At 47.2% G+C, this 27087-nt stretch overlaps 1 protein-coding gene across 3 annotated transcripts in view; it reads right to left on the bottom strand.

Moving 5' to 3' along the window:
• RPTOR (regulatory associated protein of MTOR complex 1) overlaps positions 1 to 27087 on the bottom strand; it is a 399056-nt gene that overhangs the window by 152939 nt on the left and 219030 nt on the right. For all 3 annotated transcript variants that reach the window (XM_026455870.1, XM_026455869.2, XM_026455871.1), the window contains one exon: positions 8732 to 8791. In XM_026455870.1, coding sequence (XP_026311655.1) covers positions 8732 to 8791 — 60 coding nt within the window. The remainder of the gene's footprint in view (positions 1 to 8731; positions 8792 to 27087) is intronic.

Raw genomic sequence — 27087 nt, 5'->3', positions numbered from 1 at the left:
CTGAGGCTCTCGGCCAGGGGGCCACCTGCTGTGCGCTTAGCAGCACGGTGTCTCACTGCTCAGGATGGCCCCGACACGGACCCCTAGAGAGCTCTGGCCTCACAGACCTGGCACACCAAGGGCCAGGCGTTGTAGGACGAGGGTACATCCTCTCAGATGGCAGCAGGCAAGGATACATGGGCACGGCGCAGGTGCCTGTCGTGCAGGTCTCTGTGTGCCAAACACACCTGCCCATCTGACACGTGCGTGCTGATCACCATCTGGCATCTACAGCCTGCACTCAGGACCATCCTTCACACACTCCCAACGAGGGCTGTCGGGGAGGGAAGGGGTGTGCAGAGTGGCCACCGGGCAGGGAAGGGGTGTGCAGAGCATGAGGCAGACCTGGTTTTACTTCCTGCAGGTCATGAAGCTTGACGGAAACAAGAAGCCCAAGAGCACAGGCCCGTTAGTCTCCTTGCATCACGTGACTTGTCACGCTAGTCAGGTGGGACCCAGGAACCAACGTCATCCTCATGCTTAGTGGCAACAGAGGTGTTCTTGAGGGCATGAAATTTCTACGTCGTGAGTAAAGACAAAAGAACGAAACTGCAAAACTAGTTCTTCAGAATCCCTAAAAAGCTGGCAAAAGCTAAGAGTAAATCAAGTCCAACCCCAGCTAGTGTACACACAGGTACTGCAGGCTCCTTGACATCTGCACATCCACACAATCTGTTCCGAATGTGTGTCACTCGAGATGTCACACAGGTGCATTCTAGGTGCCGTGTGGTCGTGGGTTTTCCACTCCCCCAGTCTACAGTCCTTAGGATTCTGTTTACGGTAATGAACTGCTAAAACATAAATGAAATCAGACCAAGCACGAGAGGCTGTTTCTGCCCGGTCTTTAAACTATAATTAAAAACAAATTATCCCATCATTAACCTGGATCTAAGATCAGTTCATGTAAGGAAGGCAGGGACGCCCATGCAGGTTCTCTGGCTCTAGGTTTAAAGGTCATCTCTCTCCTGGGAGGGTCTTGGCGAAAAGGGCAGCAATGCAAACGCTTCCCCAGGGAGGTCACGCCGGCGCAGACGTGAAAGTGATGGACGACTGCGTACGTTTTAATGTAGGTGTGACTCAAGGAACCCGGAGCTCCGTCTCAAGGTGGACAGGAGGGCAGTCATGGTGTGCAGGGACATGGGGGTGTCACCCAGACAACCGTGTGGCTCTCACCTGGCACCCACTGACAGCTCTGCCAATATTGTGCAAATGTTTGTATTAAAATCTCTCAACTATTCAAAAATGTATATATTTTGAAATATTCCTTGGCTACTTAGAAATTTTGTGGACACACGTGCTGCCTGGAGGGAGGCAGTGCCTCAGCCCTGCTTGGCGCAGTCCTGAGGCCAGGAAGGCCACTCAGATGAATGCACATCATAGGGTGCGGCTTCCGAGACCACACCCCTCCTGCTCCCACATGTGATGGGAGGAGTGGCCTCAGAGGAGCACCGTCCTGCTGACTCTGGAGCAGGGGTCAGGCGGACCCTCCAAATGTCAGCCCCAGAGTCTGGGAGGAACAATTCCCAAAGCTCCTGAGGGACTGGTCCCCCAAGCAGGAGCAGGCAACTAACTTCTGACCACTGCATTTTAGGAAAGTGTTGAAAAAAACATACAAAAACTCAAAAGGTTTTGTGCATGTCAGATGCCTCCCTGGGAGGTGGCGTGGCCCTGCTGGCCACATGCTGTGACGCATGGGAGCCCTATCCATGGTGTCCTTCCCTGTGGCATGGGCAAGGAGGCTCCAGAGGACATTCCAGAGATAGTGGACACTGCCACATTTCCAGCCCTGGAAGGAGGGAAGCTGGTTACAGCGTCTGCTTCCAGAAGACAACCTCTGGGCTTCCATGTCAGAGAGGTGACTCCCTCGCTCAGGGCACGCTGGTGACAGGCACAGCCAGGAATGTGCTGGGGGCTCATCCTCAAGCACTCTGGACCCAGCGTCACACTCAGGACAGGGGACACACAAGGACATTGCAAACATGGCTGGCGTGCTCAGCGAAGGGAAACAGGCGGAACTCGGTCTTGGCTGCCTGGAACACAGGGGTCACATTCATCAGCAGAGCTTGATGATGATCTGTTTGTCTTTGAACTGTACCGCACTGCTGCTTTCTGAGTGGATCTGTCTCCCCTGACACGCGGGCTAGCATTACGGGAGTTAACATATGCTGATGGGACCCCCGTGGAAAAAAGAAGGGGCCCTGAAGTAGTAGAAGGGCTGGCCAAGACGGTCTGAGCCATAGGGGTCACTGTAACCAAGATCAACATATTTAGAGAATAAATCTTCAGAAAATGATAAAGTATAAAAATAATGAGGCTTTTTTTTTATAGGAGTGTCCTCTGAATATAAAAAACACAGCAGCATGAAAGACACTATTAAACATAGATGTGCTGAATTTTCTGCCTCACTTTGTAACTGCAAAATCAAATCTACTTCTTAAAAACTTTTCTTTGGCTGGGCATGGTGGCTCATGCCTATAATCCAAGCACTTTGGGAAACCAAGGCAGGAAGATCACTTGATTAAAAAGATCACTTATTTAAAAAGTAACTCATGTCCTTTGTAGATAATATAATATGCAAAAGACATGGCCAGGCACAGTGGCTCATGCCTGTAATCCCAGCACTTTGGGAGGCCAAGGCAGGCGGATCATCTGAGGTCAGGAGTTCAAGACCAGCCTGGGTAACATAGGGAAACTCTGGCTCTACAATAAAAACGAAACAACCGAAAATAAAAATTAGCCAGGCATGATGGCATGCACCTGCAGTCCCAGTTACTTGGGTGGCTGAGGTGGGAGGATCACTTGAGCTCAGGAGGTTGAGGCTACAGTGAGCTGAGATGGTGCCACTGCATTCAGCCTGGGCAGCAGAGCAAAATCCTGTCTGGAAAACAACAACAACAACAGCAAGAAAAAAACCACACACAACCAAACAAAAAACCTTTCTTATGAGACTAAACATAATTGAGGAACAAAATCTAAAAATTAAAAAAACGTAAAAATAGTGTTTTCAGTGGAGAAGTCACTCTGCGCAAGTCAAAAACTCACGTCCACTTGGAAATAGAGCTAGTGGCAGCTGTGGCTGGGCAGCTTTTGGAGCAAAGATCTGGATTTCTCCATTGCTGCATAATTCTACAGTTAGGAATTTGTCCTGGCATAAAAAATATAAACATAATTCAGCCACTCGCATTCAATGTAACCTCTGTCACACTACGAGGGGAGGTACCGTGGGAGTTCACCCTGCGAGTGTGACGTGGGTTCCAAGTGGAAGACACTAAAACAGGTGCTTTTGCTGAACTGCTTTCAGAGAACAGCGGCTCAGTCCCAAATCCACACACTTTCAGAAGTTATTCTCAATGAAGACTGAGGTGCCCACAGTGACTGTGATCTGGTTTGGCTCTGTGTCCCTACCCAAATCTCATCTTGAATTGCAATCCCCAGGTGTCGAGGTGGGGACCTGGTGAGAGGTGACTGGATTATGGGAGTGGCTGTTCTCGTGATAGTTCTCACGAGATCCACTGGCTTAAAAGTGTGACACTTCCCCTTCCCTGGCGTGCTCTCGCTCTCCTGCCATGTAAGATGTGCCTTGCTTCTCCTTCCCCCATGATTGTAAGTTTCCTGAGGCCTCCCTAGCCATGCAGAACTGTGAGTCAATTAAACCTCTGGTATTGATAAATTGCCCAGTGTGATGGTTAATACTGAGGTCTCCAAGCTCTGCAGCTTTGGCAGTCGGACTGGCTTCCTTGCTCCGCAGCTTGCAGACGACCTACTGTGGGATCTTGTGACTGTCTGAGTTAATATTAATCAATAAACTCCCCTTTACATTTATATCTATCCTATTCGTTCCGTCTCTCTAGAGAACCCTAATACACCCAGTCTCAGGTAGTATCTTTATAGCAGTGTGAGAATGGACGAAAACAGCCTGCCAAGCCAATTCATCTCAGCGATGGGCTTTAAGAGCACGGCCTCTCCGGCGCCTTGCCATCTCTCTCTAACTGCAGTGGGAGCAGGGCAATGATGCCTGGGAGTAGTCGGTGCCTCAGCTGATGGCAGACGGAGAGGCGTGGGAGACACTTACAGAACTACAGGAATGTGGAGTGACAGCAGCCACCATCCAAGCTGCAGCTCTGGGAAGTGCTGAGAAGGCAGAAGTGTCTGGCGGGAGGTGGACATGGGCTGAGAGCCAAGGCCGTGTCAGGACGTGTGATGCCCTCGGCACTGCTGCTGCCCAGTGAGACCCGAGTGGTGTCCCTTCTGCAGGACAGAGACAGACCCAGAGCAAGGAGGTGCCCAGTGAGTGTGGCTCAGAAGGGTCAGGAGGGAAGGATGGGGCTGCTCTGACTCCAACGTCCATATTTTTCCCAGCACACTCCCCTCCTCACACCCCGAATCCCTAAGCGGGGTGTGTTTTGAAAACTGTCTACTATTAACAGTTCATTGTCTCTTTAAATTTAAAAATACAATAAACCTTTAGCATTTAGCCACCTTCGTAGCATCACCTGGCACAGGAGAAAGGGAGATGCAAGAAAGACGAGGACACTGCCCTAAGCTCCAGCAGTCACGACTGCACTGGCTGAGAAGGGCCTTTCGTGCTGGGGAGGGAGGGGATGCACTGGCTCTGGGAAGAACACGAGCGGCTGCAAACGCTAACGTCATGATTTAGGCAAGGGGCGTCTGATGAAAATGACGAACATCCACGGTGGATGGGGGAGGGTGTTTGCTTCTTTTTCAATCCTCACTCAATTCTATTTTAATAATAAGAGTGAAGGTATCTTCCCAGAAACAACAGAGCACACTGCTGTAGAATTCACATCCTCTCCCAAATCCACGTCTCCGTTTCCCTGCACCCCTCGCTCCCCAGGCCCATGGCTTGTTGTTCGCACTGGCAGCCAGCCCTGTGCTGCCTCTGGTCTGCACTCTCCGGCCTACTCGCTCTCGTGAGGTTTTTTTTTTCCTCCTCTACATTATGTATTACTTTTACGTCAGTTGTCAAACAGCAAAATGACTTCTGCAGGTGCACATGCTATGGATTGGAACACGTGGGTGGATCTGTGGAACCACACCAGCATAAGGCCCCACCCAGGCCCCTCCCGCTAGCCCCACAGCCACACTCTTCACCCCTCTAATCCCTGGCGACAGCTGATCTGTTCTCCAGCCCCATGTTCTGTCCTTCCCAGGAGGTCATGGAAAGGGAATTGAACCGTGTGCTACCCTTGGAGACGGGCTTCTGACACTTAGTGTGATACTTCTGGGAACCACCCGAATGGCGGTGTACACAGAAAGCCTGTCCCTTTTCCCTGTTGAGCAGAATTCCACCATACAGATGCACCACAGTCTGTATCCATTTGCCCTGGAAGGGACAGTTTGGTTGCTTCCGGCTTAGCGGAACGAACAGAGCTACCACAAACATTCATGCACAGGTTTTGTGTGATCCTAAGATTTCACTCTTTCGGGTACAGATCCAGGAATGGGAATGCGGGGACATGTTGGCAGGTGTGTGGACATTGATGAGAAACTGACAGTTCTTCCAGAGTGGCCGCACCATTCTGCATTCCCAGCAGCTGCGATGCGAGTTCCCAACACGGGGTTGGTCAGCCTTTTAAATGTCATCCATTCTAACAGGGACACGGTGCTGTCTCACTGGGTTTTAATGCATATTTGCCATCCCTAAATCCTCTTTGGTGAAGTGTCTCTTCATGTCTTTTGTCTGTTTTCTAATTGCTTTTTCCCCCTTATTTTTGAGTTCTGAGATATCTTTATACGTTCTGGATACAAGTGTTCTTTGTCAGATATGTGACTCGCAAATATTTTCTCCAAGTCTATAGCTTGTCTTTTCATATTAGCAGTGTCTTTCAGAGAGTAAACATCTTACATTTGGATGAAGTCCAATTTACCAATTTTTTTCTTTTGTGAATCGCGCTTAGGATGTCATGTTGCTGTGCACATTTTAAGTTTTGGAAAGAAATGGGAGGCAGCTGGTTGTTCCGACACCAAAATCTTGTTCAAGGGAAAACCTCCCTGTGCTGGGCGGACCGCAGTGGGGCCGTCCTGAGACCTGAGCTCTAGGCCAGCCCTGCCCGAACCAAGCAGAAAAGGCCACCCAGGAGCTGAAGTGAACTAAATACCAGGTTCTCTTTAAGTAAAATAAGGGGGTTTGACTCAATAACTAAAAACAATTTTTTGTCGTAATCTCTACGTGATTTTTAACAGCCTTTCTGTGCTATAGACGTGGAGCATGTGGTGCTGTCTGAGCTCACGTGGCTCAACACGCACTGGCAGGGCCCTGTCTGGCGTAGCCACAGGCACAGGTGACCGGGGTGGACAGAACAGCACATAGCAGCCGTCCAGGACGGAGACGAGACACTGACCCACACGGAGATGGAGGTGTGGGCAAGGCTCGGGCTCCCGCTACCCGGCGGAGGAGAAAGGATACTGCAGCCCTCCCACCTCCCGAGGAAACCATGGAAATAGCCACAGTGAGGCACAACAAACAGAAAATGCCAAGACAGTTTTCACCCAAGAGCTGCCTGAATAAGCTAGCCCAGCGAGGATAAAATATAACTGCCGAAATATTAATGGATATGGTTTACTTAATAAATTAGATATACAATATATATATGCACAGGTGAAGTGTCCCTTTCTCTGAAATGCTTGGAACCAGAAGTGTTTCGGATTTAGAATTTTTTTAGGTTTTGGAATATCTGCATTATATTTACCAGTTAAGTTTTTTGGATTTATCGCTAATCTGAAAACACAAAGTCCAAAACGCTCCAAAGAGCACTGTCTTTGAGTAGCATGTCAGTGCCCAAAAAGTTTCCGAGTTTGGCCTGGCACGGCCAGAATCACTCATACCTGTAATCCTGGTGCTTTGAGAAGTGGAGGTGGGAGGATCGCTTGAGGCCAGGTGTTCAAGACCAGCCTGGCCAATACAGCAAGACGCCTATGTCTATTTCTTTTTTTAATTCATTTAAAACTGTTTTTTAAAGTTTGGAGTATTTTGATTTTGGATTTTCAGATTTGGGATATGCATCTGGTATGTGTGTGGGGAGGGGCAGGAGTGGTGGGGGCAATACATACGTTACAGTAATAGAGAGTTCTGAAACTCAGACTGTTAACAGAGGGGGAAATAAAAGCCCCAAAGAAAGCGCACGGCAATGACCAGTTAACACATCTCATGAACAGCTTCGCAAACCTGAAATCTCGTCAGGGAACCAAACCAAACAGAAGGGGAGGGGAGCACAGATCATTTAGTCCCAATTGTTTTTTATTTTTATTTTTATTATACTTTAAGTTCAAGTACATGTGCATAACGTGCAGGCTTGTTACATATGTATACCTGTGCCATGTTGGTGTGCTGCACCCATCAACTCGTCAGCACCCATCAATTCATCATTTATATCATGTATAACTCCCCAATGCAATCCCTCCCCCCTCCCCATGATAGGCCCCAGTGTGTGATGTTCCCCTTCCCGAGTCCAAGTGATCTCATTGTTCAGTTCCCACCTATGAGTGAGATATTAAGTTATTTTCCATGTGATGTTTCTCAGAGACTCCGCTACCTGTTTAGTCTTTGGAAAGAGTCTTTTCAGTCACAGCTTGCACTGCTTGGAAAGCCTCTGGGCACTACGCTCTGTTAGGTACCCATGCTGGGGACTGCTCACTTAGCACATCTGATGCACCACTCCACAACAGGACCAGCGCAGCTGCCCCGGCCTTCCTACTGGCTACACGGCCACGTTCCACGGTGGGAGTGAACCACGATGGAGCTCACCGTGCCCTCGTGAACGCTGACACATAATATTCTTGTATTTTTCCCCTGATACACAAGGCAAGTACGTTTTCACAAGAGAAACTTGGAAGTGGGTTTGTTTTTCCTGCCTAATTTAGTAAATTCAGGCCCTAACATTAAGATACAACTTTGTATATTAAGGTGTAGAAAACAATTATCTTGCATGTTAATTCTAGAAGAAATGGGGTTCCAAGCCAAAGGGTTTAAAATAACTCCAAAGTTCTTCCATGCTGCCTGGATGACTCAGGATGAGTCACGATGAATCCGACGCACAAACAAACAGAACAACGCAGTGCAGGCCACGCTCCGGGTCCTGAGACACCACTTCAGATCCAAAGAGATCACAGCAAGGGACAGACAGGTTGGCCAATGGGACTGGAAGGATTACGGGAGGCAAGTGCCACTGACTCTTCATGGGAGGCCTGACTAAACCCCGTCACTTCATCGCTCAGGTTCTGCAATCAGTTTGCCCTGAGATAGCAAAATGGAAATTGGATGGAGACAGGTGGGTAGGGGATGGAAAGTTATAGAATATTAAAAGGACAGTTTCAGAAAATAAGGTAAGAGGAAGCTATGATCCAGCTGCCGTTCCAGTGGCAGCAGAAATGATCTGTATGCGAAGTGGTATGTTCCTGTATTGGCTTAAAGTCTGGAGATGTTTTAAATGTTCAAAGGAATCTAGCTTTTTATTATTTTTCTTTTCATACCGCCCATGTTTGGTTATCTCCTGCACTAAGCCCCAGTGTGACAATCACAACCACAGCCTTAATCAGAGAACAAAAGAACATAGCCACATGAAAGGGAACATGCCACGTTGATAGAAAGTACTTCTGAGAAGCAAAAGCCTTCAAAAAGGAAAAGAAACTCATCAGATCCAGAGAGCCACAAGAACTTAAAAATCCTACTTACTTTTCTATCAAATCCAGTGTGACGCCAGGCACCAGACTGACACATTTCTGCATGCAAAACCTGCAGAGAAAGAAAAGAATGTATGTGAATGGCACGAATGGAACAGTCACCCAGGAAATTCAACAGACCTGCAGAAAAAGGAAAGAGTTAGAGGTGGGGACAGGGACTGCCATGGTGAACAAGTACACTCGGATTTCCTTAATTCGGCAGTTTTAGATTTGTAAAGAAAATTTCATTGCCATCCTGTCAAGGCACGAGACTACAGAGCTGCCACAGGGAGTTGTCAGGAGAAAGGAGAGAAGCCATTTGCAGCCACATGAAGCCCAGTCCCTGGAGAGGAGCACCGAGATGCTTAATAAAGCTCAGTCTCCAAATGAGATGCAGGAGTGGACTGGACTTGCCCCTTCTTTCTTTCTTAAGGAAGTGAGCTGGGGAGCCTGCTGGAGTAGAATAAATGAGTCGCCTCAAGACACACAAAAGAAATGCAAACGCAATTATGTCATGTTCATAATCATAAAATCCTACAGGTCACAGCTGGCTTCATGTGTGAGGCGAGTCCGTCCTTAGGAGTGCGTGTGCAGCCGGACAGACCTTCTCTAATGTAGTGCCAACGGAGGCAGGAAAAGCATCTCCCTCCCACCCGGGCTATGGCATACAGTGGGACAGAACCAAGGCGGCAGAGGAAAAAGGCAACGCGGTATTTTTAGCAGGAGAAATACAAAATGTTCAATTCACCTACTTTTAAAATTAAGAACAAATAACACATCTTAAAAACATAATGGCAGGTGCAGAGCAAGCACGCACATTTCCAAAACACACTCGCGGACCGCTGGCTGGAAGTGAGCGATGAAAGAAGCCTGGAGAAGGACAGTAGCCCAAGGGGAGGGCGCAGTACAAGGGTCAGGTACTTTCGGGGGAGACGTGGAAGTGACTCCTCTATGAGGGATGGTGGACCCAGGAGGGCACCCATAGCAGTGGGAGAGGAACTGAGAGATCCAGAACCAGGATGACAATGAGCCGAGGTGTGAAGATGGTCTCACTTCTGCAGCCCTGCAGGGCGAGGGGAGGCTGAGCTGGCCGTCCTGGACCCCATGCACGGCTGCCAGCCACGCTCACTCTCTCAAGAAGTGATACCTGGCTCAACCAGCAGAGAGGAAGTTATATTCTTGGTTGTGGCTGCAGTAGTCAGTGTTTTATTGTTCAAAGAGCCGAGAAAATAAAAGTGAGGCCCGCGTTTGCCTGAAGCTAGAGAGCAGCCCTTTCCCATGGCATCAAGTGTCCCCTGTGGCCCGGATGCTTCCCCGAGCCAGTCAGTGCCACTCTGAGTGGTCTCCTCTGCTGGCTTCACTTGCAGATGCTCTCCTCGGCTGTGCCCAGACACCTCTGCACCAGCGCAGATACATGCAGCTCCTACGGTGCTCCCAGGCAAACTAGAATCTCTCTGTGGATAAAAATGATGTACAGGAAATGCATTTTCAAATCTGAGTCCTATGCGAACCATGTTACTTTGTCTTTTTATCCATAATGTACTTATTGACTAGGATTTCTGGAGTCCAGTAATGACAGAATCACTTATATCAGACTAATCCTTTTGCCAATAATGATAAGCTCTGGACAAAATATTCAAAAGCCATTTGAAAATTCTGAACAACAAACGAATGCAGGCAGGAACTGGAAGGGCCGCGACCCCTGGAAAACGAGAATAACTCTGGATGAATCACCTTCATCTGGCTTTTCCCAGGGGTGCTCCTCACTCACACGTCACATGGGGGATAGCACGCAACTGAAAGGCAGCAGCTTTACTGGGCTGAGACCACGTTCAAGGCTGCCAGGATATTGCAGGCAAAAGCCCTAGGAAGAAGGGAGCCAAAACCCGCATGTAAACCTTCCCCAAGGCCGGGCGTGGTGGCTCAAGCCTGTAATCCCAGCACTTTGGGAGGCCGAGATGGGCAGATCACAAGGTCAGGAGATCAAGACCATCCTGGTTAACACGGTGAAACCCCGTCTCTACTAAAAAATACAAAAAAACGAGCCGGGCGAGGTGGCGGGCGCCTGTAGTCCCAGCTACTCGGGAGGCTGAGGCAGGAGAATGGCGTGAACCCGGGAGGCAGAGCTTGCAGTGAGCTGAGATCCGGCCACTGCACTCCAGCCCAGGCGACAGAGCGAGACTCCGTCTCCAAAAAAAAAAAAAAAAAAAAAAATCTTCCCCAAGTCGGAGGCTGGCTCCTGAAGGGCGCACACACACAGGATAATATTCCCAGGATCTCCATGGAGGACAGCAGGAAGGTTGAAAACACAGAGGAGAGATTTTAACATCTGCTTGCCACTGTGAAGACAGAGGAGATCAGGTCCTGCCAAATTACAGGGCTTGATCACATCTGAGGCATTCCATGGACACCCCAGAGGGATTAGGAACCGCACCTTAGAACTAAGATCAAAGCCAAAAGAGCCTAGTCCTATACCCGAGCTTCTACAAGACCAGTGTAACTGCCCAAAAGAAAATAACAGAATCTAGAATGTCTACAATGCCTCATCCACAACAGATAGTATACTATCTAAAATCAAGAGAAGAAATCATCAATAAAAATAGATTCATAGTTGGCCAGATATTGGAATTAGACAGACTTAAAAATTATAAAAATAATTATTGGCTGGGAAATAAGCATTATTATAAATTCACTGAAAATATAATGTTCCCTTAAATAAAAAAATAGGATTATCATGCAACTTCATTATAGTATGGCTATACGAATAAGAGTAGCATGCATAAATCAGTCATTTCGTACACAAACTTCATTTTAGTCAAAAACGTCAATTATCTTTAACCAGAATTGCTAACAACTGGTTTCATGTTTTACACGATTTCTTTCATTCACCTACATTAGAGTGTTACTGAGCAATGAAAGGTCAAAGACCAGGCAAAGGAAGAGGTAATAAAAATGGCTCAAAAAATCCATAAAGCTGAATATAATGATAATATAACACAGCTGATGCTTATTTGGTGCTTATTATTTGGCGATCATTGTTTATGTCTTTTATACTGATTTTTTAAATGTATTATGTTACATTATACAGATGAAGAACATCATAAATTAGGTACATTGTAGTAAAGATCAAGAATATTAAAAAGACAATGAAAATACATACAAAGCTTCCAGAAAGAAAGAGCTGATCACATTCAAAGAAACAAGAATCAGATTAACACAGGATACAGGAAGACAATGGAGTCGTGTTTTTATTTTTATTTATTTATTTTTGAGACAGAGTCTCGCTCTGTCACCCAGGTTGGAGTGCAGTGGTGTGATCTTGGCTCATGGAAACCTCTGTCTCCAGGGTTCAAGTGATTCTCCTGCCTCAGCCTCCCGAGTAGTTGGGATTACAGGCTCCTGCCACCATGCCTGGCTCATTTTGTATTTTTAGTAAAGGTGAGGTTTCACCATGTTGGTCAGGCTGGTCTCGAACTCCTAACTCAGGTGATCCACCCGCCTCAGCCTCCCGAAGTGCTGGGATTACAGGTGTAAGCCACCACCCCCAGCTGATGTTTTTAATTTATCAAAGAAAAGTGAGTTAAAACCTAGAATTTTGTATCCAGCCAAACTGTCATTCAAAAGTGTGAGCATGACAAAAATACTCTCACAGGCCCATATGGCCTCAGAAGACTTGTCACAAAAAGACTCATGAGGAAGACACTTGCAGATGACAGGCTAAAGTTAGAGGGGAGAAAACTCCAAGAGACGCTGGAGGAGATCTATGAAGTGATGATGACACATAACCTTGGTAACATTTGTAGTTGTCTTAAAATGAAAAGCAAAAAGGTGGGGGCGATATCCATCATAACCAGGATTGAAAACCTACATATAAATCCACAAGAGCATTAAAAATCCGACAGAAAAATGGATGAACAGACATCTCAAAGATGAGGACATACCTATGGCCACTGAATATGAGGAAATGCTCAACATCATGCGGTATCAGAGAAACGTGAATCAAGGCTACACGAGGTATCATTCTAAACCTACTCAACAAAAATGTAACAAGAATGGCAATGCCAAGAACTAGAAAGGACGTGGATCATAGGCTGTCTCCATCATCACTGCAGGAGTGTAAAATGGCACAACCACTGGGAAAGCACCTTACCATGATCCCTTAAAACTGAACATTCCTATACACTATGATCCAGCAACTCTGCTTTTCAATACGTATGAAATTCTTGCATGTGTTCAAAAGAACACACGGGAAAGAATGTTCAAAGTATCACTGTTCATAATAGCAAAAATGCAATACAATACACCAAAGCAAAGCAAAACAAACAAGTAAGGGAAGAAGCTGGAAAAGCTCAAGTGTCCATTAAGGAGTAGCAGGTGCACGCAGTGTGGCATATTCGCAGAGTGGAATGTTACAGGCAGTTAGAGGGGGGTACTCTAGCTAAACACACATGGATATGGAGGAACACTAGCAATACAAAGCTAAGTGGAAAATGTCCACATTCCAACCAAAAGTACTTTTTTAAAAAGAGTCCTCAAAATCACATTCAACACTAAACCTGAAAGAAAAGTAATGGTTTTAACGAATGCACACAGATGCATAGCAGCAATTCAGAAAGGGCACGGAAGGGATGATGAGCCCGGCACTCAGGGCAGTGGTCACGGGGCGGGGGTGGCAGGGATGTGCGCATCGAGGGCCCTGTGTGTTGAGCGCAGGTCATCATCAAGGTCTAGGTTTTGGTTGAGTGGTGGTTTGGGGAAACCCATCATGCTATAAAAATACCTGTTAACTCACTACTTAAAAGGAGGACAAATATGGACTAGTGATGAGTGTGGCATGAAGCAAGAATTATGACTGATCCAGGCGGGGTGTGCAAACAAGTGGCCTCGAGATTTCTATGACGTTAAATTAAGTTTCACCTAAAGGCTGCCGCCATACATGTTTTACATTTGGCCTAATGGTTCCATATACGTGGTGAATCGTAACCCAGCCTGATGTGTAAACAGCCTGGTCTTGTGACAGGCAGCTGAGTCTCAGACTACCACAGGAAGCCAACTGTTCAAACCGGGCTCAAGCAAGGCAGACCCCCTGCGGCAGCCAATTCAGCTGCTGCGGCTCTTCCATTCTCTGGAGTCACTTTCCTTTCTGCCCATGAAGGTATCCGGCCACACGGTGGTCCCGGAGTCGCTCTGAACCTATTCTGGTTCTGGGGCTGCCTGATTCAAGAATGGTTTTTCGCTCAATTAAACTCTGTTAAATTTAATTTGTCTAGAGTTTTCTTTTAACAATGAAGAACAAATTAACGTTCAGCTCAGTAACCTTGTCAAGTATCATACAAGTAACTATTGAATGCTGTTTTCATTTTTGAGAATGAAAATTCCTTTGTTTCCTCCTAATTAAAAAAACTCCACATGTATTTACCATAAAAAAGTGAAAAATTTGTATAAACCCACCACGTTGAGATAACTTCGCATTTGCATATTTGTCTTTTACAGAACACTGAATCATGCTGATTTATTTTAGAATAAAAGCAAATGGCGGTCACTACAAAAACCCAAATCATACAGACACGTGTCACGCAAAAGTGCGTCAGTCTAGCCTTCACTCTCCCATCCCACTGTGCAGAAGCAGCCTCTGTTATGACCTTCAGGACTTGGCCCAGGCATAGACAGTCATCCCTGGGGGACTGGTGCCAGGACACCACCACCCACCCGCCTAGCCACTCCTCCCCACGGACAGACGCGCTCTAAAAACTCCTGAACAAAAGGAGAGCTTCCCGGTTGGAAGGTGAACACACGATGTGCTGGAGTGTGGCACCCCCTGCTCTCGCCAACATGCAGAGTCCCCTTCCTCTGGTGGTGAAGACATAAGTGGCTTCCCTGGAGGTCTTGCCGTCAGCATTCCCTGTGCAGTCACAGCCAAGGAGAGGAAAAGGCCCTCAAAACCCATCCGCATCATGACTGCCACTGTCACTGTGAAAGCTGATCATACAAACGGGGTCAGTCTTGTTATCCCCAACTCAACCAGAGTCCAGGGGCCAGGGGAAAGCACTCGGGCCACAAAATATGCCTCGAGGAACGTAGTTCTCTGCTAGCCTGGCCGCTGGAACTGCCTGCTGTCACTTGACACCGGTTTTAACTAATGGCGACTGACACAACCTGCTGTGACTCGAAGACTAGTCTCACCCACTCACCAGTCGGAACTTGCCAGCTCCCCAGAACCTTACTCGTGTCAAAGAACTTTCTCAAAGAGCAACGCGAAACACTTCTCCTCTTTATAAAACCTCCAACCTTTTCTTTGTTTATCAAGATATACTGAAGCCCACCCGGTCTGCCTGTATGCCTTCAACTGTAAATCTTGCTTCCTAAATAAAATGTTTTACATTTAGAGATTCACCTCTGTATTTTGTTTGACTGTGACTCCAGTCCCAACCATCCCTGCTCATTTGTAGTCTTTGGTAGTTGCTTTTCTGTAACCTGACCAGAGCTTTTCGTGGTAATGAGTGGGACAGAGAGGCTGTAGGTGGCTTACTTCACCTCGGCTGGCACATGAAGTCTCTAGAATTTACACTGATGAAGGTGTCATTGAAGCTTTCACAGACGTGTGTATTTTAACCTAGTCATACAGAGACACAGCAAACTGCTGGAGGGGTCTGGCTTTAAGTATTCTTTTTCAAAAAAGGAATTTTCGAATATAGCTCAAAGTGGCAATAAATACACAATTAAAAGTAAAATAGCACTTTGGGAGGCCAAGGCGGGCGGATCACCTGAGGTTGGGAGTTCGAGACCAGCCTGACCAAAATGGAGAAAGAAAAAAAAAAAAATACAGCATTAGCCAGGCGTGGTGGTGCATGCCTATAATCCTAGGTACTCAGGAGGCTGAGGAAGGAGAATCACTTGAACTTGGGAGGCCGAGATTGCAATGAGCCGAGATCGCCCCACCGCACTGTAGCCTGGGCAAAAAGAGCAAAACTCGGTCTCAAAAAAATAAATAAATAAATAAAATAAAATAGGCCGGGCACAGTGGCTCATGCCTGTAATTCCAGCACTTTGGAAGGCTGAGGTGGGCAGATCACCTGAGGTCAGGAGTTCAAGACCAGCCTGGCCAAAAAGGTGAAACCCCATTTCTACTGAAAATACAAAAAATTACCTGGGCATGGTGGTGGGTGCCTATAATCCCAGCTACTTGGGAAGATGAGGCAGGAGAATTGCCTGAACCCAGGAGGCGGAGGCTGCAGTGAGTCGAGTTCATGCCATTGCACTCCAGCCTGGGCAACAAAAGCGAAACTCCATCTCAAAGAAAAAAAAAAAAGTAAAATCAGCCAATTTCTTCAACTCTCAGCATTTCGTTTAATCCAGCAGGTTAAAAAAAAACCCAAAGAACTAAACATCCCCACATGAAACTAATGTGCCAAATCATGCAATATTTGTAACTAAATTTAAAAATAAGCGGTTTTTTTGGCTCATGCCTGTAATTCCAGCACTCTGGGAGGCCAAGGCGGGAGGATCACTTGAGGACAGGAGTGAGACCAGCATGGACAACACAGTTGAGTCCCTATCTCGACAAATACGTTAGCTGGGCATGGTCAGAGGACTCGTGAGGCTGAGGCAGGGGGATCGTTCGAGCCCAGGTGGTTAAGGCTGCAGTGAGCTATGATCGTGCCACTGCACTCTAGCCTGGGTGACACAATGAGACCCTTTCTCTTAAAAAAAAAAAAAAGTATGCTTTCCAGTATTATTAGAACAAAACAGAGTAGAAGTGACTTTCCTAACTTGCGAATGTTAAGCAGCTGCACTTTGTAATGTACAGAAAAGCTTACTATTTAGGAGCTTCTAGGCCAGTAATCAGGACAAGATACAAATTAAGTGCAAGAGTTTGCTATTTCTTAGTTGCCCTCCGTGCTACAGAAGTAAGCTAGCAAAAACGAAAACCAATGGTTCCGTTAGGAAGAGAAATACAGATGAACACCTCTTCTGAGCTTTCTGCCAACCAGCATAACAAACCGATCCCATCTGTCTTGTTCTGGGCTACAGCCCCATTATCAGAGCTGGCTGGATGTCGGAGGAGCCCCTTAGGTGCCTGCTGGATGCAGGAGCCTGGCCGGCAATGGAAAACGCCTTCCACGGGAACAATGCCAATTGCAAGGGCTCTGCCATTTGGGTGCAGAAGACATTAAAAAGTTAAGATAATTTGGTTATAAGGAAAATGTCAGTTTTTTAAAAAGGAAATGATTATTTAAGTGTTTAGGTGGTAAAACATCATGATGTCTGTAATTTAGCAAACATACCCATAAAAACAAAACAAGAGCAAATAATTGTAAAATGTAGGTGATATAATATACACAGGGTTTGCTTCACCATCCTCTCAACTGTTTCACAGAACGGTTGAAAACTGTCGTATAGTAAAAAGTGAAAGGGATGGGGACAGAGACGAGTGTCACCACAGGCATTCCTACATTGATGAGTCAAGTCAGGAAATCATTTAAGGAAGCCACCTTCTATTTTCAAAGAAGGCCAAGACTGAAAGGCAGGCTCCATGCCTCTCCCTTCTCCACTGTCCTTGAGATGATCAACAGTTGGCACAACTTTGCAAAAGCAGAAAACCAACTCTTTCCTAAAAAGGTAAACCTCTTCCACGGAGGTCATCGTGACCGTCAACCGCAGGAAACACACAGGCTACACGCAGCAGGCTTCCACCGCCCCCAGCGGCTCTGGGGTGTGCCTTGCCCTGGAGGAGCCCATTTACAACAACTTCAGATTCTCTGCGCTCCTCGGCCTGATTCAAATCTTAATGTGTTTTTACCTAAGAAACTCTCCATAACATGGACTGTTTATACCGACAGAGCTAAGATGGGCTAACACCCAGGTTGCCTGAAGGAAGTCAGGCTGAGTCAGGAAGTGGGACAGCCACGAAGGACTGCAGTTTCTCAGGTGCAAATGCCTGCAGAACTCTGGGCCTCTCACCCCGAGACCCCTTAAGGTCCTAGTTCAGTACAGAGATTCCATGACTGCGGTGCTGAGGAACAGCTATGGGGCAACGGCTGGGGCTGGGGCTGCCATCCTGGGAAACCAAGGTGTTCCAGGATCAAGGGAAAGCGTGCCTGAGGGCGTTTTCCGCTAACTACACCGTTTATTTTCACACGCGACCGCTGGGTCCTCACCCATTCTTGTCTGGGATGTAGGACGGCCTTGTGGTAAACCCATAAAACTCAGTTCTTTAAAAACAAGTGATTCTTTTAAATTACAAAGAAGCAATGCTTAAATGACACATCATTATATATCTTTCCTGCCGTCTGATTTGTTCTTTCTATATAAGAAGCCGTGCCCTTGACCCCCAGCCTTCCCTACATCCCAGAGTCCACTGTGTTAATTTCCACGCGCATTCACAGGGTGGAGGAAACACCGGCCAGCCAGAAACCAGCTGCTGCCTCCGCAAACAGGGCCAGGAGGGTGCTGCAGCAGCGCCAAAGGCTCTCCGCAAACAGGGCCAGGAGGGTGCTGCAGGAGCACCAAAGGCTCTCCGCAAACAGGGCCAGGAGGGTACTGCAGCAGCGCCAAGGGCTCAGCACTTACTACTCAGAGACGACCACTGAAGAGCTGACCCCACGTGAAACACAGGCCAGCGACATGCTGGGGGACCGGTGCTGCTGCAGGCTTCAGGGCTGCCTCGCGCGGCTCATTTTAGAATCAGTCAGTCCCTATGACAGGGACGAAACCAAGGTCGCTGCACAGCTCTGACATGGCCGCATACCTGGTGACCCAAAGCCAAGCCCTGACTCTCTTCCAAAGTACAAGTAAGAGAACAGCTCAGCTAGGAGAGTTCTAAACTGGGTTGGAGAGCAAGATAAGCCACACACCATCACAGCTCCTTCTGCAACCCAAAGACGCAAACAAAAGACCCTCTGGTGCAGTGCAGGGGCTTTGCTGGAATAACGCAGACATTAATTTCTCTCGTCTTCCCATAGCAATAGGCCTCTCCCTGTAAGGAGGTTTCTGAAAGCTAGAGTTGGGATCGAAATTTAGTCAAATGGGCGGTCCAAGCCCAGTCTATTTAGATTCGATCTCGGGTGAGATTTTACTCCAGAAGAAACTGCCAAATGTCTCAGCTGTTGCAGAGGTCCCACGCGAGACAGCGTGGCAAAGTATACTCTTAAAAATATCCACAAGAAGGGGCCCTTTTTGAGTAAGTTCTGTGTATCTGAGACTTGGGAAAGTTCTTCCTATCAAAAATTTTGAAATCTTTCACCGAGTTCCTTTTCGGCAGCACCAGGTCTAGCTCCTCGGCACCCTCTGGGAAGAAGAACCGCAGGGCAGCCACGGGGAGGATGTGTTGTCTTGGGGTGGCAGCCATGAGCTGACCCTAAGATGAGGAAACTGAAGGCAAAGCTGAAGATTCTATTTGCCAATTTAAAAAATCCCTCTAAGTTATCTTGTCAGCTAAAAAAATTAATTACAACAAAAAACTGAAATGCACACTCCTCCATCTGCCTAAGTCCTCACCCTTCCTCCTAGCTCAGGCCACCAGGCAATGTCACCAGAGAACCTGAGAAAGATTCAGACTATGGCCACGACATCGCCCTCCCAGTTTAGATCACAACATTGCCCTGCCAGTTTAGATCACAACATCGCCCTGCCAGTTTAGATCACAACATCGCCCTCCCAGTTGAGATCACAACATCACCCTCCCAGTTTAGACCACAACATCGCCCTGCCAGTTTAGATCACATCGCCCTCCCAGTTTAGATCACAGTATCACCCTCCCAGTTTAGATGTGTGTCATTATCCTTCCTGTCCTGGACGGGAGACAGTTGAGGTTTAGAAGGTTCTGAAACTCACCCCTGGCTACCTGGGTGACTAAGTGGCTGGGCATAAGAACCCTCCTCTGCACCCAAAGACCACAATGGGTGGAGGCGACAGGATCCTGGAGCATCTTAGCCAAGTCAAAAATCACACACAAGTGTATACTCCTGACAACTGAGAGAGGACGCTCAATGCACTGACAAACTCAATTAGGGAAATCAGAAAGAAAAGAGGAAGACAGTTAAGGTGAAAGCTCATAAAAAGAAAGGAGGAAGGAGAGGCCATGTGAGCGAGGCCCCGCGGTGGAGGGGTGCGGAGCGGGGAGCTGCAGGAGCCACCTGCCACAGGCTAAGAAGGAACTTACTCTGTGACTCTTTACAGCTCACCTGATGTGTGTGCAAATTCCTAATACGTAAAATAAAGGCAATCTAAAAATAGCATAAACGGCAAAAATATGAAAAGTGTATGTATCTCGAGTCACGGTTGTGTTCCGACCAGACAGCATCCGTGTGCAGCAGCCCTGCCGAGACGTCTTCCACCAATCCCCTTCCAGCTCATGCCGCCTCTGACGGTCAGAGGGTGTCAGCAGCTGTTTTCCCGAATGGATGAGTTCAGAATCTGGGCTAGAAACAAACCACTGTCTATCCAGTTGTTCTCCTAAGCATTTAAACCATGATGGTTTCTGCACCCAGTATCTAAAATTAAACAGACTTTTTGTATATCCCTGTCTCTTGCTGGCCCCCGTCCTCCTAACACCCAAGTTCTCCCTTTCTGCTCTTCTCCACTGGCGGCTCCAATTATACTTAGGGAAACTGAAGTGCCCAGAACGTGATTCTGAAATTCACTGTACACAGGATTTCAACTTCTTGTGTTTGGGACATTTATCAATTAAGTCGTCTGGTAAGAACCAGATTTTTGATCCAGCTGCTTTATGGGCCGTGTGCCTGTGCCCATTAACTTAATAGAAGCAGATGGACACGATGAGAACACCACTGGTTGAAGTCTACTGAGCAGAAATCCAGCCAGAGGCGTGGCAAATGTCCACAGGGAGTGAGTTTCCCGCAGCAGATGAGAGCCGCAGCAGCACGGAGTCAGGCCAAGGAACGGAGCCTGGATAGCCTCGGCTCCTGCAGAGCCTTAAGCCGCCGCAAAACCGGGGGCTAGGGAAGAGCACCCTGAGAACGGAGCTCACTCCTGGCATTCTGGGGGCAAACGAGTGAACTCAGATTTTCCAATTAACTTTGAAATGCACACTGTGTTGTTCAGCATGCTGGAAACATAGTTTGTCCATGGACTCTTGAACTGGGTAGGGGGCGGGAAACTACGCCAAGAGCTGGTTCAATCTGTCCCCCTTGCTGCTTTTATCTGCTTGCATTCCTGGTCTACAGTTTCCACGCTAGGTCAGCAGCCTCCAGATACACACCACTGAGGGCCTCTCCCAACTGCCCTAAAAAGGCCGATTCCGCAAGCAGATGAAGCCCACCGTGTGGAAGGGGCAGCACCTGCGGTCAAGGAGTTTCACATTTCTTTTTTTTGAGACGGGGTCTCGCTCTGTCGCCCAGGCTGGACTGCAGTGGTGCTATCTCGGCTCACTGCAAGCTCCGCCTCCCGAGTTCACGCCATTCTCCTGCCTCAGCCTCCTGAGCAACTGGGACTACAGGCGCCCGCCACCTCACCCGGCTATTTTTTTGTATTTTCAGTTGAGACGGGGTTTCACTGTGTTCGCCAGGATGGTCTCGGTCTCCTGACCTTGTGATCCACCCGCCTCGGCCTCCCAAAGTGCTGGGATTACAGGCGTGAGCCACCGCGCCCAGCCAGCAATTTCACATTTCAATGTCCACACAGGAAAACTCCAACTGCGACGGAGTCTTCTCCCCGGTCTGTGACGTCAGTGCACATAGGCACGGCAGAAGCATGAGGAAATCCACACGCTGCCTGTGCCGAGGTGCTCCTCGCCGACTACAAGTCTCTCTTCAGTTCCCCCAGAAAGCCACGGAGGCGCCCACTCTCACAGGACAAAGCAGTGTCTGCCCTGGCCAGAGCCCTCAACAAGGCTCCAGACAAGAGGAAACTGAGAGTGAACTGGTTCTTATTTTCATGTACCTTATGGACAGTTTTGGTGTTTTTATAGGAAGAACTTTGTATCACTGAATGGAAAGCCAGCTTATGGGAGCACACATGAGCTCGAGTCCTCATGCCTAGTCCCACAGGACCATTCAGCGTGGGGTCTGTGATGAGGCTGAGGACAGCCAGGGGCTCAGAAGGTGCATCTCAGCCCACGGCTGTGCTTCTGTATCAATTAACAGCACGGCTTCTCCAGTGACTATGACAGGTACAAACTTTTTGTCTTGGTTTTGTGCTAAGCCACAAAGACATGGTCCAAACACATGGCAATGTCCAGTCCACACCAGCACACAGATGTCTGGTTCCCCTCCAAGACAAACAAGAGCAAAATGCACTCATGGGCGCTGCGGCCACAGACACCACACGTGAGGTGTCACGACAGTTGTTCTTCTTTCTCTGAGGTCTCGTGATTTTACCGTCCTGATCCTCAATCAACATTTTATTCTTTTAAGAGACAAGGTCTTACTCCACTCTGCCATGTGGGCTGGAGTACAGTGGCATGATCTCAGCTCATGGCAGTGGTGAACTCCTGGGCTCTAGTCATCCTCCTGCCTCCTTCTCCCGAGTAGCTGGGACCACAGGCGCACCACCACACCAGGCTAATATTTTGAAGAATGTTTGGCATAGATTGGGTCTTGCTATGTTGCCCAGGCTGGTCTCAAACTCTTAGTCTTAAGTGAACCTCCTGCATGGACCCTTTGAAATGTAGAATGACCATTCTTTAATCATGTGAGGTGTGTGGAAAACGTGATGAAGAAAAACAATTAAAATGGAAGGAAAACTTTAGAAAGACTATTTCTTTGTGATTTTTCTAACTGCTCTTTCAAATGAGATGGGTAAATGACTATTCCAAAGGGTGCCGAGCATATAAACAGCTGATGATTTTCCTTCTTCAGAGGTCCTGAATTGCATTTGGTTTAATAAGGAAGAGCATAGGATTAGGGGAAGCAGTTTCATATACCCTGAAGAAGGTTAATTTTCTATCTGACATCAATTTTTATCTGTCATTAACATCAGGATCCTAACAGCTGCTCCCAAGAGCAGAGAAGTCACTGGTCCAAGCATCTTGTGGCACAGAAAGAGTGATGCGGTGTGATTTTAAAGTAGGGTTGGTAATTTGATTAATCCATGAAAAACAATACTTTTTCAGAGTTGTTATATGATCATCAAACTAAAACGGCAAACTTTTATGGAGTAGATATAGATGCCCTTAGGTTTTGTCTTTTCCCAATTTGATAAACTGCATAATGAAGTAACATTGTAACTAACCCCAGCCACGGATGGTCCCTACAAAGAAACCCTGCTGGGCAAAGAGCTCCTTCCCTCTTCAGCCTCTGGTATTCACCTTTTCTTTACACAATTCCAAAGTCACGCCAGCAATACATCTATTTCTGTCATTCCTGCAGAAGACATTCTCAAAGTTAAAAATAGATCTAAAGTTTCAGCTATGCTTATTTAAGACATCATCACACCATTTACAAATAACAAAATGGACCCTAAATGTAATAGCTAAAACTACGAAAGTGCTGGAAGTCAGTGCAGGTGTCAAACTTCATAACCTTGGATTAAGCAATGGTTTCTTAAACATGACACTAAAAGTACAGGTAAAAGCAACAACAAAATAGATAATATGGACTTTACCAAAATAAAATAAAAAACTTTCCTACCTCGAAGGACTCCATCTCAAAAAAAAAAAAAAAAAAAGAAAGAAATGGGCAATAAGCCCATATAAAGATGCCTACATCGTTAGTCACTAGGGAAATGCAAAGCAGAACCATGAGACACCACTTCACACACAGCAGGACGCTGGAACCAAGAATACCAGAGACACGTTCTCTAGTCCTGCTTGAATACTCAAGTTTTTAATAGTTTTCAACCACGTATTTAAAAGTATCAGTCAATTTGGAAATAACATGAAACCAGGTGATCTTTCCTGTCCAAATGACCCTTCCTGTCCCTTCCTCCCACACTGGCCTCTGCTCCCCCTTCACTTTATTTTTATTTTTTGGAGACAGAGTCTTGCTCTGTTGCCCAGGCTGGAGTGCAGTGGTGCAATCTCGGCTCACTGCAACCTCTGGCTCCCTGGTTCAAGTGATTCTGCTGCCTCAGCCTCCCCAGTAGATGGGATTACAGGCGCCTGCCACCACGCCCAGCTAATTTTTGTATTTTTAGTAGAGATGGGGTTTTGCTATGTTGGTCAGGATGGTCTCGAACTCCTGACCTCAGGTGATCTGCCCGCCTCGGCCTCCCAAAACGCTGGCATTACAGGTGTGAGCCACCGCGCCTGGCCTCCCCCTTCACTTTCTAATAAATAACTCAGCACTTGGGTTCACCAAAAAGATTTGGTCCAGATGTCACCGTGGGGCCTTCTCTGTCTCTGGCCTTGTAATACTGGTCCTTTCTTGCAGTCATGTACAGGACCTATAGGATACAGTCTTTCCCCTGCAATATGCAAAGTAAGGAACATTTTCTCTCGGAAAATAATGTTGTGTTGATAATGGCACTTTCATATATGTGTGATTTGGGGCCGTGTAATTAGAGCAATCTTTTAGTAAAGAAGTTTGGCAGGGCCAGGCACAGTGACTCACGCCTGTACTTTGGGAGGCTGAGGTGGGGAGATCACGAGGTCAGGAGTTCAAGACCAGCCTGGCGAGTATAGTGAAACCCCATCTCTACTAAAAGTACAAAAATTAGCTGGGCATGGTGGTGGGCGCCTATGTGTCCCAGCTACTTGGGAGGCTGAGGCAGGAGAATCGCTTGAACCCAGGAGGCAGAGCTTTCAGTGAGCCGAGATTGCACCACTGCACTCCAGCCTGGGAAGACAGAGTGAGACTCTGTCTCAAAAAAAAAAAAAAGAAGTTTGGCAAAAGATATCAAGAGCTATATACTTTGACCTACTGATCTTATTCCCAGAAATATATTCTAAGAAATAGTCCAAAATGGTCGGGTGCGGGTGGCTCACGCCTGTAATCTCAGCACTTTGGGAGGCCGAGGGGGGTGGATTACGGGGTCAGGAGATCGAGACCATCCTGGCTAACATGGTGAAATGAAACCCTGTCTCTACTAAAAATACAAAAAAAAATTAACCAGGTGTGGTGACGGGCGCCTGTAGTCCCAGCTACTCGGGAGGCTGAGGCAGGAGAATAACGTGAACCCGGGAGGTGGAGCTTGCAGTGAGCCAAGATTGCACCACTGCACTCCAGCCTGGGCGACAGAGTAAGACTGTGTCTCAAAAAAAAAAAAAAAAAAAGAAAAGAAATAGTCCAAAATAAGAAAATAGTATTATTTTTTTCTTTTAAGAGACAGGGTCTCACTCTATTGCTTCGACTGGAGGTTTTCTTTTTTTTTTTTTGCTTTTTTAAGAGATAGGGTCTTGCTATGTTGCCCAGGCTAGAGTACAGTGGTGCAATCATAGCTCATCATAACTTTAAACTCTTGGGCTCAAGTAATCCTCCCATTTCAGCTTTCCATGTAGCTGAGACTACAGCTGCATGCTACCATGGCCAGTTAAGGAAAGATGAACAGGAAAAAAGTCCTTGCAAGCACTATCATTTTATAAGAAGGAAATGATTAAGTAATACTATCTATAAATGTGATGGAATACTAAATTTTTGAAAATATCAGTAGCAATATAAGTGATCTTCAGATTTAAAAACAATATAAAATACATAAAATTCCAAATAAGTAAAATTATGTGCATATATGGAGAAATGTATGAAGAATATGGAATCACGAAAACAGTGGATTCTGGGTAATTTTTCTTTCATTTCTTCCTTTTCATGGTTTGCTATTATAATATTGTTTGTGCAATAAATTAAAAGGTAGCAAAGCCTCCCTCTGGGGTTCTTACAATGATGGGTATTTCTGGGTCATGTGGTTTGAGAGCCAAACACGTGGGCTGTGTCTGTTTTTCATGCTATGCCCAGCAATGCTGCACCCTTAAGCCAGCACTTCTGAGCGGAAAATAAACTTGATCTTCAGTGGGAAACCAGGGCTGGCTCCGCCCCCTGACTTCTGCTGCACTTTAGTATTTTCAACATTCTCAACTACCCCCTGCAGCATCTGAGAAGAAGAAAACAACTCAAGAAGCCTAAAATCAAGGTAAAGAAAAGAGAAGACTGGGTGGGTGTGGGGGTCACACCTGCAGTCCCAGCACTTTGGAAAGCTGAGGTGAGAGGATCACTTGAGGCCAGGAGTTTGAGACCATCCTGGGCAACATAGCAAGACCGCTACCTGTTCAAAAGAGAAATAAAGAAGACTAAGAACAAGTCAAAGAAAGAAGACTAAGAACAAGGAAAGCCACAGGAAGAAAGGAGAAAAACAGCACAGAGAAAATGGCTGAAAACAAGAAGAAAGTCGGAGTAAAAGCCCTGCAGGAAAGGCTCTCCCATCTTCTCCACTGCAGGAAACAGGTGTTCTGCCTTTGGATTGAAGCACTGGCTGGAAGCTCTCCCTGCACAGGGCACGCAGTCCCGGGCTAGGCTTGTCGGGTGGCTGAGGGGCCAGACTTACACCAGGAGGATGCAGACAGCAAGACAGCAGGGGACCGACAGACACAGGCCCAGGAGCCCAAAGCAGGAAGGTGCAGAGACCCTGCCAGACTACACACAGGCGGGCCCGTGGAGGAAAGCCGCATTTTAAAGCAAGCAACTTAATTACCTGAAAACCTTCCACAGTAGAGGGGCAGAGAAAGGGAATGACGAATGACTTGAGGACAGACACTGTGTCCGCATCCTCCTTGATTTCTCTGTGGCCTCTTACGGTCCCCTGCACACAGCGAGTCCTCAGGAAACACTGCGGGACTGCAGCACCACAAATGCTACTTTTCACAGCTTCCCAGGGGCCGCCCCCATTCTGTCCCTGCTGAAAGCTCTATAAAGTCCCCAATGGGCAGCTGGTTCTCGTGTAAAGTACGGCACGGCATCAAGTAAAGTGATAACATGTAATACCTTCAGCTCACGTTGGCGAAGGCAGGCAGCATGGAATAGTGAAAATAATACAGGATTCGGGATCAGAAGATCCAGGCTCCCGTTTGGCTCTGCTATAAATGAAGCTGTCCACCCCGGATGGCCGCACACAGAGCATCTGGCACCTCTTCAGTAACACAGTGATGTTTTATACACTACATCTGCTTTGACGAGTCCTGGGTTATCAGCAAGAGCAAATGTGACACCATACGGGAGAATACTCTCTGGATTGTGAAATACGACACAATTCATACTCAACAGCTTGCATTACATTGCGGGTCCACTTCCAAAGCACTCTCCTGTGCAGCTCCCGTGCCGTCCGTGTCACCAGGCAGTTCCCGTGCCGTCCGTGTCACACGGGAGCGTGAGCATCATCATCACACGGGCGCTGTCGAGAACCGAGAACTTAAGGGGAGTAGAGACGGGACCGGTTGATGTCCAGACTCCCAGAGTCCCCGCTTTCTCAGGATGTCACAGCACC

This window comes from Piliocolobus tephrosceles, chromosome 16 (assembly GCF_002776525.5).
Source record: "Piliocolobus tephrosceles isolate RC106 chromosome 16, ASM277652v3, whole genome shotgun sequence".
Taxonomy (NCBI): domain Eukaryota; kingdom Metazoa; phylum Chordata; class Mammalia; order Primates; family Cercopithecidae; genus Piliocolobus; species Piliocolobus tephrosceles.
This window is presented reverse-complemented; position numbering and strand designations above follow the sequence as displayed.